The 12,604-nt window shown below is 49.0% G+C and overlaps 1 protein-coding gene across 13 annotated transcripts; it reads left to right on the top strand.

Annotated features, from left to right (window-relative positions):
- Window positions 1–615: 615 nt before the first annotated feature.
- DUSP11 (dual specificity phosphatase 11) lies at window positions 616–12,565 on the top strand. 13 transcript variants are annotated; one of them, XM_064400576.1, is made up of 8 exons: window positions 616–721; window positions 1,819–1,894; window positions 3,437–3,568; window positions 5,341–5,464; window positions 5,814–5,874; window positions 7,271–7,317; window positions 7,838–7,910; window positions 10,183–12,565. In XM_064400576.1, the coding sequence occupies exons 1-8, from the start codon at window positions 687–689 to the stop codon at window positions 12,236–12,238; spliced, it is 2,604 nt and encodes an 867-aa protein (XP_064256646.1). In that variant the 5' UTR covers window positions 616–686; the 3' UTR covers window positions 12,239–12,565. The 13 variants fall into 13 exon arrangements, with proteins under 13 accessions (XP_064256646.1, XP_064256645.1, XP_064256655.1 ...); XM_064400575.1 differs by having other exon boundaries at window positions 674–721; window positions 1,849–1,894; window positions 5,299–5,464; XM_064400584.1 differs by lacking the exons at window positions 616–721; window positions 1,819–1,894; window positions 3,437–3,568; window positions 5,341–5,464; window positions 5,814–5,874 and adding exons at window positions 5,985–6,875; window positions 7,008–7,061.
- Window positions 12,566–12,604: the final 39 nt, after the last annotated feature.

Here is a 12,604-nt window from a genome sequence, read left to right as displayed (position 1 = left end):
ATCCCAGTTCTGTCCCAGTTCTGTCCCAGCTCTGTCCCTGTTCTGTCCCGGTTCTATCCCGGTTCTGTCCCGGTTCTATCCCAGCTCTGTCCCGGTTCTATCCCGGTTCTGTTCCAGTTCTATCCCTGTTCTGTCCCGGCTCTATCCCGGTCCGGTCCCTGTTCTATCCCAGTTCTGTCCCGGTTCTGTCCCAGTTCTGTCCCGGCTCTATCCCGGTTCTGTCCCTGTTCTGTCCCGGTCCTGTCCTGGTTCTGTCCCTGTTCTATCCCGGTTCTATCCCTGTTCTGTCCCGGCTCTATCCCGGTCCGGTCCCTGTTCTATCCCGGTTCTGTCCCTGTTCTGTCCCGGCTCTGTCCCTGTTCTGTCCCGGTCCTGTCCTGGTTCTGTCCCTGTTCTGTCCCTGTTCTATCCCGGTCCGGTCCCTGTTCTATCCCGGTTCTATCTCGGTTCTGTCCCGGTCCGGTCCCGGTTCTGTCCCGCTCCGGTGCCTGCAGTACCTCCCGTGACCGCTGCGCGGCGCGCGCGCCCCAGGGCGCCACCCGGGGGGCGTGGCCTCCCCGCGATGGGCGTGACCTCCCCGCGATGGGCGTGGCCTCACCTTGGGGGGGCGTGGCTCTTGTCCTTCCTCCGCCTCGCGCGGCGGGCGCGGAAGTGACGTCACGCGCGGGCGCGACGGCGTCACCATCATGGCGCGCAGAGGGGCCTGCCGCGTCCCGGAGCGGTGAGCGCGGCCCGGGCGGGGCTGAGGGGACACAGGGCGTGAGGGGATACAGGGGGTGAGGGGCTCTGGGACCACAAGGTTTGAGGGTCCCCGGCCCCTGGAGGCACTTGAGGGTCTCTGACCCGGGTGGGAGTTGAGGGTCCCCGAGCCAGGGGGGATTTGGGGGTCCCGGGCCCGGGGGAGGTTTGAGGGTCCCCAGAGCCGGGCCGTGCTTCCCAGGCTGGGGTGGGCTTGAGGGTCCTCAGGGCTGGGGGGATTTTGGGGTCCCTGGGCCAGCAGAGTTTGAGGGGTCCCCAGCACTGGAATTTGGGGGTCCCTGGGCTGGCAGAGTTTTAAAGGGTCTCCAACACTGGGGGGATTTGGGGGTCTCTGGGCTTGCTAGAGTTTGAGGGTCCCCAGCACTGGAATTTGGGGGTCCCTAGGCTGAAATTTGGGGGGGTCCCTGGGCTGGGATTTGGGGGTTCCAGGACTGGGATTTTGGGGGTCCATGGGCTGGCTAGAGTTTGAGGGTCCCCAGGGCTGGGGGGATTTGGGGGTCCCTGGGCCAGCAGAGTTTGAGGGTCCCCAGCACTGGAATTTGGGGGTCCCAGGGCTGGGAATTTGGGGCTCCCTGGGCTGGGGGAGTTTGAGGGGTCCCCAGCACTGGGGTTTTGGGGGTTCCCAGGACTGGGAGGATTTTGGGGATCCCTGGGCTGGGATTTGGGGGTCCCAGGGCTGGCAGAAGTTGAGGGTCCTCAGGACTGGGGGGATTTGGGGGTCCCTGGGCTGGGATTTTGGGGGTCCCTGGGCTGAAATTTTTGGGGGTCCCTGGGCTGGGATTTGGGGGTTCCAGGACTGGGATTTTGGGGGTCCATGGGCTGGCTAGAGTTTGAGGGTCCCCAGGGCTGGGGGGATTTGGGGGTCCCTGGGCTGGGATTTGGGGGATCCCTGGGCTGGCAGAGTTTGAGGGTCCCCAGCACTGGAATTTGGGGGTCCCAGGGCTGGGATTTTGGGGCCCCTGGGCTGGGAATTTGGGGTTCCCTGGCCGTGGGGATTGTGAGGGTCTCACAGCGGGGGGAGGCTGGGGGTCCCTGCCCCCCTGACCCCCCCCGGCTCAGGTGGACAGCCTACACCCCGCTGGGCCGCAGGATGCCGGGCACGCGCTTCGTGGCCTTCAAGGTGCCCCTCAAGAAGGTGAGGGGGGGGTTCCTGGGGGATTGCTGACCCCAAAATGCTGAGCTGGGCCTGGCAGGGGGAGAGGAACTGGGGGGGATTCCTGCTGGGAAGGGCAGGGAGGGGATGGAACGGGGACAGGAGGAGAAAAATCAGGGAAAATTTCTTCGTGAGAAGAGCAGGGAGGGGATGGAGCTGCCCAGGGAGGGCTGGAACAGGGACAAGAGAAGAAAAATCAGGAGGAAATTTCTTTGTGGGAACGACAGGGAGGTTTGGGACTGTGGAGAGGAGGAGAAAAATCAACTCCAGAATGAATATCAGGAGGAATTTCTTCCTAGGAAGGGCAGGGGGGGTTGGAGCTGCCCAGGGAGGGTTGGGACAGGGGAAATCTTTTCCTGGGAAGGGCACAGAGGGGATGGAGCTGCCCAGGGAGGGTTGGGAGAAGGAGAGGAGAAGAAAAATCAGCTCCAGGATGGAAATCGGGGAAAATTTCTTCCTGGGAAAGGCAGGGAGGTTTGGGACAAGGATAAGAGAAGAAAAATCAGCTCCAGGAGGAATTTCTTTCTGGGAAGGGCAGGGAGGGGATGGAGCTGCCCAGGGAGGGTTGGGACAGGGAAAAGAGAAGAAAAATCAGCTCCAGGAGGAATTTCTTCCTGGGAAGGGCAGGCATTTGTGTGTTTGGGCTGGATTCCCACAGCAGAGCTGCTGTGAGTTTGTCACTGTGAAAATTGTCACTCGCCCCTGGCAGCTCCCTGCTGAGCAGCCCCAAGGCTCTGAGGCCCCGAGCAAATCCATGAACTGGGTGATTTTAATCAAAAAATCCATGAACTGAGTGATTTTAATCAAAAAATCCATGAACTGGGTGATTTTAATTGAAAAATCCATGAACTGGGTGATTTTAATAAAAAAAATCCGTGAACTGGGTGATTTTAATCAAAAAAATCCATGAACTGGGTGATTTTAATCAAAAAATCCATGAACTGGGTGATTTTAATCAAAAAATCCATGAACTGGGTGATTTTAATCAAAAAAATCCATGAACTGGGTGATTTTAATCAAAAAAATCCATGAACTGGGTGATTTTAATCAAAAAATCCATGAACTGGGTGATTTTAATAAAAAAAAAATCCATGAAGTGGGTGATTTTAATTAAAAAAATCCATGAACTGGGTGATTTTAATTAAAAAATCCATGAACTGGGTGATTTTAATCAAAAAAATCCATGAACTGGGTGATTTTAATCAAAAAAATCCATGAACTGGGTGATTTTAATTAAAAAAACCCATGAACTGGGTGATTTTAATCAAAAAAATCCATGAACTGGGTGATTTTAATCAAAAAAACCCATGAACTGGGTGGTTTTAATAAAAAAAAATCCATGAACTGGGTGATTTTAATCAAAAAAATCAGTGACCTGGGTGATTTTGATGCCATTTTCACCCAAACCATCCCAGAATTGAGCGACCAAAATGTGATTTTCTGGTTTTTTGCCTGGCTGCTGTCTCTGCTCTCCGGAGCAGGAGGCTCTGCCCAGCCCCAGATTTTACCCCTCGTTTCCCGCAGTGCTTTGAGCAGAACCTTCGGCCAAGGGAGAGGTTTTCCCCTCACGACCTGATCAGGAGGGTGCAGGAGAGGCAGGAGGAGCTGGGGCTGATCATCGACCTCACCTGCACCACGCGCTACTACGGCCCCGAGGTCAGTGCCCAAAAGTGGGGAATTCTCCCCAAAAACACCTCCCTGGAGAGGGGCAGGGCTGGAATCCTCTGCCAGGGGCTGAGCTGGAGCCTTGCAGGCCAGGGGGGTGCTTCTGATCAATTCTGCAACCTCCAAATTCTCTCATCCAGCCCAAATTTGGGGGTGATGTTCAGGTGGGGTTCGTGGGGTCTCCTAAAGGAAGAGCTCAAAACTGGGCAATTCTCCTCAAAAACAACACCCTGGCTGTTAGTCTGATTTTTTATTAGAGTTAGAAATCAGACAGACTGTTTTTTTTTTGAGTAGAATAGCTGAATCTTTATGGTAGATTTTATATTTTCTGTATTTTTTTTTTTAATATTTTTATATGGTATTGGAAGGTGCTGTACTGGAATTTTATAGGTTGGTGAATCATTGTAATGTGGTTGGTGATGGCTGCTGTCCATGTCTATTAAATTGATTTTTTTTTTAAAGAAATTAGGTATATTTGTAATTAGATATATAAATATTTATTAGATATATTTATAATTATGTATATTTATAATTAGGTATATTTATTAGGTATGTATATATTTATTAGGTATATATATATTTATTAGGTATGTATATGTTTATTAGGTATATATATTTATTAGGTATGTATATATTTATTAGGTATATTTATAATTAGATATATTTATTTTATTTAGGTATATATATTTTTATTTTATTTATTTTTTCTTTATTGACTTTAATTTGAATTTGATAGGTTAGTAAATTGAATTTTGATTGGTTGGTGATGGCTCATGTCAAATTGTTTTGTTTTGGGTACGTTTATAATTTTTTATATTAAAATATATTTACATATGTAAATAAATATATTTATATAATTTTTAATATATACTTTTTGTTTATGGGCTCTTCACAGGACGGATTTTTTATTTTTGCAGGTTTAGCCTGTTTTTTCACAAAAGCAGATTGTTAAAAAGCCAGATTGTTATGTAAACTGAGTTTTATAAACAGAACTTTTCTTACCTAAAACTGTGTAGCTGCTCTTTAGGGTTTGGTGAGAAAATTTATCTTCGGTTTACTACCTGTGATTCTTTAATTAATAAGAATTTTTGTGTGACAAAAACAGGTTTTTTCTGCTTTATTGCTTTGTGATTTTGTAATTAATAAGAGTTTTTGTGTGAGGAAAACTCATCTTTTCTTTGTTTATTACCTGTGATTGTGTAATTAATAGGAATTTTTGTGTGAGAAAAATTTCTCTTTTTCTAGTTTATTACCTGTGATTCTTTAATTAATAAGAATTTTTGTGTGAGGAGAACTGATCTCTTCTGGTTTACTACCTGTGATTCTTTAATTAATAGGAATTTTTGTGTGACAAAAACTGGTTTTTTCTGCTTTATTACTTTGTGATTTTGTAATTAATAAGAGTTTTTGTGTGAGAAAAATTTCTCTTTTTCTATTTTATTACCTCTGATTCTTTAATTAATAAGAGGTTTTGTGTGAGGAAAGCTGATCTTTTGTGGTTTACTACCTGTGATTGTTTAATTAATAAGAATTTTTGTGTGAGGAAAATTTCTCTTTTTCTAGTTTATTACCTGTGATTCCTTAACTAATAAGAATTTTTGTGTGAGGAAAACTGGTTTTTTTTGCTTTATTACTTTGTGATTTTGTAATTAATAAGAATTTTTGTGTGAGGAAAACTGGTTTTTTCTGCTTTATTACTTTGTGATTGTGTAATTAATCAGGATTTTGGTGCTTTTCCTGGCAATTGCTGCCTTGTCCCCCAGGAGCTGCCCCCCACGCTGTGCTACTCCAAGATCCTGACCATGGGCCACGAGATCCCCAGCACAAAAACCTTCCAGAGGTTCAGTTACCTGGTGAGAAACTTCCTGGTGGCCAACAGAGACAACGGTGAGCCCGGGCTCCCCCCTGCCCAGCAGGGATTTCCTTCCCTGCCCTTGGCCTGGGAACACCCAGGCAATAAATTGGATTTCAGTTGGATTTTCCTGGGCAGGGAATGGCCCCTGGCTCCCATCTGGGCAGGGAGGGAGGCAGAGCTCACCTGGATTTTGGGGGGTTTTGAGCTCCCCTGGCTGGTGCCCAGAGCACTGCAGGGTGCTGTTAATTGGGCTTGAGCCGTGGCACTGAGCAGATGAGCCACAATTAACGAGCCGAGCGCTAATTGGAGCTGTGGGGGTGGGGCAGAGGGGCTCCTTGTGGGGCAGGGGAGGCAGCTCGGGGTGCCCTGTGTGTGTTGCAGATAAACTCATCGGGGTGCACTGCACACATGGCCTGAACAGGACTGGCTACCTGGTCTGCAGGTGAGTGTGCTGGTGCCCAGGGGTCCCTGGGGCACTGCAGGTGAGTGCTGCTGGTGCCCAGGGGTCCCTGGGGCACTGCAGGTGAGTGCTGGGTCAGAGGGGTCACTGGGGCACTTCAGGTGAGTGCTGCTGGTGCCCAGGGCTCCCTGGGGCACTGCAGGTGAGTGCTGCTTGTGCCCAGGGGTCCCTGGGGCACTTCAGGTGAGTGCTGGGTCAGAGGGGATCACTGGTGACACTTCCAGGTCAGTTCTGGGTCAGAGGGGATCACTGGTGACACTTCAGGTGAGTGCTGCTTGCCCTCAGGGCTCACTGGTGGCACTTCCAGGTCAGTTCTTGGCCACAAGGCTCACTGGTGGCAATTCCAGGTCAGTTCTCCTGTCCCAGATGGGTTCAGTGGTGGCAATTCCAAGTGAGTTCTCCTTGTAGCACTTCCAGGTGAGTTCCTGCCCAGATGTCTTCATTTGTTCCAATTCCAGGTCAGTTCTCCTTGCCCAGCTGGGCTCAGTGGTGCTAATTCCAGTCAGTTCTTGACCAGAGGGATCAGTGGTGGCACTTCTAGATCAGTTTTCCTTGCCCAGATGGGTTCAATGGTGTCACTTCCAGGTCAGTTCTCCTTCCCCGTGTGGGCTCAGTGGTGGCAATTCCAGGTGAGATCTCCTGGTGGCACTTCCAAGTCACTTCCTGTGACAATTCCAGGTCACTTCTCCTTGCCCAGATGGGTTCACTGGTGGCAATTCCAGGTGAATTCTCCTTGCCCAGCTGGGCTCAGTGGTGCTAATTCCAGTCAGTTCTTGACCAGAGGGATCAGTGGTGGCACTTCTAGATCAGTTCTCCTTGCCCAGAGGGGCTCAACTGGTGGCAATTCCAGGTCAGTTCTTGTCCAGGTGGGATCAGTGGTGGCAATTCCAGGTCAGTTCTCCTTGTGGCAATTCTAGGTGAGTTGTGCTTGCCCAGAGGGTTCAGTGGTGACAATTCCAGGTCACTTCCTGTGACAGTTCCAGGTGAGTCCTTGCCCACTGGGCTCAGGGGTGACAATTCCAGGTCACTTCTCCTGGTGGCAATTCCAGGTGAGCTCTCCTTGCCCAGGTGAGCTCACTGGTGGCACTTCCAGGTCACTTCTGTGACAATTCCAGGTCACTTCTCCTTGCCCACTGGGCTCAGGGCTGGCCCTGCAGGAGGAAAGCAGAGTGAGTGATTTCTGCGACCCCAAACCTGCAAGGATTCACAGCTTTCCTTAGGGGGCATTTTTCACCCCCAAATCCATCAGTAAAGCTGATTTTCCATAAATAAAAGCTTTAGAACTCCCCAGTCTTTTTTTTTCTGTTTGCACCATCACCAACCCATCAGTGTTTTCATAATTAATTGGTTAATTAGAGGTGTTCTGCTGCTCTTTCAGGTACCTGATTGATGTTGAAGGCATGGAGCCAAATGCTGCCATAGAGTGTGAGCATCCTGGGGGGTGGGGAGGGCAAATCTGGGGAGGAAACTTTTAAAAGAACTCTTTTAAAAAGTAGCTTGAAGTGGCTTTACTTTTTATTTGGGAAAAGATTAATTTTTTTGGGAGAAAAGTGGGGAAAACAGTTTATTTAACAAAGTGTAAGATGATTTTTTTGGGGGAGAAAAGTGGGAAAAATAGTTTATTTAACAAAGTGTTTCTAAGTATGAAAGATGAATAGTGTTAATAAAACTGGTTTTTTGAAGAGAAATTAAATTTAGAAAGTTTTTTTGTGGGTTGTAGTTAGGTTTGCTTAGTTTTTTATTATTTTTTTGCTGTTGGAATGCATGTTTTAGGCTTTAGTGGGTTGTAGGTGCTTTTTTGGGTTTTTACTTCAGAGTAGCTTTGAACAGTTTAAAAAAAAAAGAAAAATTGTAGTTCAGGGACCTTTTTTTTTGTTTTAGTTAGCTAAAAACTAAATGAAAAGTAGATTTTTGGGGTGGTTTCAGCTGCTCTGTCTGTCCCCAGTGTTCAACACAGCCCGAGGGCACCGCATGGAGAGAAGGAACTACATCCAGGACCTGCAGAGGAGGGCGCCGGGGTGAGCGCGGCTGCGGGGGGACAGCGGGGCTGGGGGGGAAATCCCAGGAATTCCCAGCATATTCCAGCAATTCCCAGGAATTCCCGGGATGTTCCAGCATATTCCAGCAATTCCCAGGATATTCCCAGAATTCCCAGGATATTCCAGCAATTCCCAGCATATTCCAGCAATTCCCAGCATATTCCAGGGATTCCCAGGACATTCCAGCAATTCCCAGCATATTCCAGGGATTCCCAGGATATTTCAGGAATTCCCAGGATATTTCAGCAATTCCCAGGATATTCCAGCAATTCCCAGGATATTCCAGCAATTCCCAGGATATTCCAGGAATTGCCAGCAATTCCCAGCATATTCCAGCAATTCCCAGGATAGTCCAGCAATTCCCAGGAATTCCCAGGATAGTCCAGGAATTCCCAGCATATTCCAGCAATTCCCAGGACATTCCAGGGATTCCCAGGACATTCCCAGGACATTCCCAGGACATTCCCAGGACATTCCCAGGACATTCCCAGGACATTCCAGGGATTCCCAGGACATTCCCAGGACATCCCAGGGATTCCCAGGACATTCCCAGGACATTCCCAGGACATTCCCAGGACATTCCCAGGACATCCCAGGGATTCCCAGGACATTCCCAGGACATCCCAGGGATTCCCAGGACATTCCCAGGACATTCCCAGGACATTCCCAGGACATTCCCAGGACATTCCCAGGACATTCCCAGGACATTCCCAGGACATTCCCAGGACATTCCAGGACATTCCCAGGACATTCCCAGGACATTCCCAGGACATCCCAGGGATTCCCAGGACATTCCCAGGGATTCCCAGGACATTCCCAGGACATTCCCAGGACATTCCCAGGACATTCCCAGGACATTCCCAGGGATTCCCAGGACATTCCCAGGGATTCCCAGGACATTCCCAGGACATCCCAGGGATTCCCAGGACATTCCCAGGACGTTCCAGGGATTCCCAGGAAATCCAGGCTGCTCCGTGCCTGGCAGTGTGCAGGGAGCAGCCTGGGCTGGGGGAGCTGTCCTTGGGGGGGTTTGGGGTCCTTTCCATCCCAAACCCCTCTGGGGAGTGGAACCCCCCAGGTCTCCTCCCAGGGTGTGCAGGAGCTGTGGGATCACTCCGTGGGTGAAGAACCCCCCTTTCCCACTGAAAACATCTGGAATTCTCCTTCCAAAGCAGCTGTGAGCTGAGGAACCGGGGCTCAGCTCTCGGGAGGAAGGGCAGAGCCCCCGGAGCAGCCCCAGCCCCCCCTGGCAGTGCCCAGGGAGGTGTCTGCCCCCTCCCCTGGCCCAGCAGCTGCCCCCTCCCCTTGGCACAACCCAGGCTGGGCTTTCCAAGCTGCCTTGCCCAAAGTTCGGGGCCAAAATGCCAACGTGAGGCTCCTGTGCCTGGGGATGCCAGCCCTGGGAATTCCCAGGAGGGGAGTGCCAGGAGAGGCAGCTGGGCACTGAGGAGCCTCTGGCACCTCCTGGCTCTGGGGGAGCTCCCAGAGCATCGCCAGGGCACGGCTGGGCACAGCCCCTGGCAGCTCTGGGCACAGCCCCTGCCAGCTCTGGGCACAGCTGTGGCTCCTTCCCCTCCTCCCCAGTTCCTGGTGGAAATTGAGAATCAGAAAATTCCCTGATGGAAATTGAAAAAAAATCCCTGATGGAAATTTTTAAAAATTCATTATGGAAATTTAAAAAAATTCCTGATGGAAATTGAAAAAAATCCATGATGGAAATTGAAAAAAAAAATTCAGGATGGAAATTGAAAAAAATCCATGAAGGAAATTGAAAAAAATCCATGATGGAAATTGAAAAAAATCCCTGATGGAAATTGAAAAAAAAAATTCAGGATGGAAATTGAAAAAAAAATTCAGGATGGAAATTGAAAAAAAATCCCTGATGGAAATTGAAAAAAAAATCCCTGATGGAAATTGAAAAAAAAAATCCATGATGGAAATTGAAAAAAATCCCTGATGGAAATTGAAAAAAAAAAATCCATGATGGAAATTGAAAAAAAAAATCCCTGTTGGAAATTTTAAAAAATCCCTGATGGAAATTGAAAAAAATTCATGATGGAAATTGAAAAAAAAAATCCCTGATGGAAATTTAAAAAAAAATTCAGGATGGAAATTGAAAATCCCTGATGAATTTGAAATTGAAATTTCCCCCAGAAATCAGGAGTGAGCCTCTCTGGGAGCTCAGGCTGCAGGAAAGGCTCTGGGTGCTCCCCCAGCCCTCTTTGGGTGCTGATCCCAAATTTCCCTGCAGGAACACCAGCAGTGCCAGGCAGAGGCAGGGACAGCAGAAACAGCTGGAGATAGAACATCTGGAGCAGAGGAAACACAAAAAGCTGGAGCAGCAGGAGCAGAAACAGCTGGAGATAGAACATCTGGAGCAGAGGAAACACAAAAAGCTGGAGCAGCAGGAGCAGAAACAGCTGGAACAAGAACATCTGGAGCAGAGGAAACACAAAAAGCTGGAGCAGCAGGAGCAGAGGAAAGAGAAGAAAAAAAAACACCTGGAGCAGAATCATCTGGAAATAGAGCAGCACGAGCAGGGGAAGCAGGAAAAGCTGGGGCAGAGGAAAAAGAAAAAGCTGGAGCAGCAGGAAGAGAATCATGTGGAAATAGAGCATCTGGAGCAGAGGAAACAGAAGAAACAGAAACATCTGGAGCAGAATCAGCAAAATTACCTGGAGCAGAATCATTGGGAACATCAGGAGCAGAGGAAGCAGAAAAAGCAGAAACACCTGGAGCAGGAAAAGCAGAATTACCTGGAGCAGAATCATCTGGAAATAGAGCAGCTGGAGCAGGGGAAAAAGAAAAAGCTGGAACATCAGGAACAGAATCATGTGGAAATGGAGCATCAGGAGCAGAAGAGGCAGAAAAAGCTGAAACCTCTGGAACAGAATCATCTGGGGACAGAGCGGCTGGAGCAGAGGAAGCAGAAAAAGCTGGAACATCAGGAGCAGAATCACCTGGAACAGAAAAAACTGGAGGAGCTGGAGCAGAGGAAGCAGAAAAAGCAGAATCAGGTGGAGCAGAATCAGCTGGAGCACAGGAGGCAGAAAAAACTGGAACATCCTGAGCAGAAGAAGCAGAATGATCTGGAAACAGAGCATCAGAAGCAGAGGAAGCAGGAAAATCTGGAACATCAGGAGCAGAGGAAACAGAAGAAAAAGAAACATCTGGAGCAGGAAAAGCAGAATTACCTGGAGGTGGAACATGAGGAACAGAGGAAGCAGAAAAAGCTGGAACATCAGGAGCAGAAGAAGCAGAAAAAGCTGGATAAGAGGCAGCAGAATCATCTGGGACAGAATAATCAGGAGCAGAAAAAGCAGAGCCACCAGGAGCGGGAAAAGCAGAATTATTTGGAGCAGAATCATCTGGAGATGGAGCAGCAGGAGCAGGGGAAGCAGGAAAAGCTGGGGCAGAGGAAAAAGAAAAAGCTGGGGCAGCAGGAGCAGAATCATCAGGAGCAGAGGAAACAGAAGAGACAGAAACACCTGGAGCAGCAAAAGCAGGATTGTTTAGAGCAGAATCATGTGGAGACAGAGCAGCAGGAGCAGGGGAAAAAGAAAAAGCTGGAACATCAAGAAAAGAATCATGTGGAGATGGAGCATCAGGAGCAGAGGAAGCAGAAAAAGCAGAAACACCTGGAGCAGGAAAAGCAGAATTACCTGGAGCAGAATCATGTGGAAATAGAGCAGCTGGAGCAGGGGAAAAAGAAAAAGCTGGAACACCAGGAACAGAATAATCAGGAGCAGAGGAAGCAGAAAAAGCAGAACCACCAGGAGCAGGAAAAGCAGAATTATCTGGAGATGGAACATCAGGAGCAGAAGAAGCAGAAAAAGCTGGATAAGAGGCAGCAGAATCATCTGGGACAGAATAATCAGGAGCAGAAAAAGCAGAGCCACCAGGAGCGGGAAAAGCAGAATTACCTGGAGCAGAATCATGTGGGGATAGAGCAGCAGGAGCAGGGGAAAAAGAAAAAGCTGGAACATCAGGAAAAGAATCATGTGGAGATGGAGCATGAGGAGCAGAGGAAGCAGAAGAAACAGAAACATCCTGAGCAGAATCATCTGGAACATCAGGAACAGAGGAAGCAGAAAAAGCAGAAACATCAGGAGCAGAATCATCTGGAAATAGAGCAGCAGGAGCAGGGGAAGAAAAAGAAACAGAAACATCAGGAGCAGAATCATCTGGAACTGGAACATCAGGAGCAGAACCGTGAGGAGCGGGGGGCCCTGGAGCTGCCCCCCAGGAACTGCTGCCTCTCCCCACCGCCCAGGAAGAAGAAGAAGCAGCAGCAGGACGTGTCCTGAGCCAGGAGAGCCCCGCGGAGCTGCCAGGCAGCGGGTTTTTTACAAAAATCAGGTTTCCTTCTGGTTTTTCTCTCAGCTCTGGTGCCTTTGCAGAATTTTTCACTCGGTGCTGTGGGGGTGCTGAGTGACCCCACATGAACATCCTCAGGCCCTGCAACAAAACCGGCTTTTGTTATTTCCTCAGGGCAGGGCGAGGAAAGGACTCGAAAACTCAATTTTTATCCTTTTTTACCCGTTTTTTGCTCACGGGTGACATCAGCGGCGTTTTCACCCGCGTAAAACATTTCTACTTTTGCTAAAGTAAATTTCCACGCTGTGCAAACCCCAGCCTGGCTGCGGAGCAGTGATTCCCGCGGGGGGCGGTCG

The sequence above is a fragment of the Passer domesticus genome, chromosome 28 (assembly GCF_036417665.1).
Source record: "Passer domesticus isolate bPasDom1 chromosome 28, bPasDom1.hap1, whole genome shotgun sequence".
NCBI lineage: Eukaryota > Metazoa > Chordata > Aves > Passeriformes > Passeridae > Passer > Passer domesticus.
This window is presented reverse-complemented; position numbering and strand designations above follow the sequence as displayed.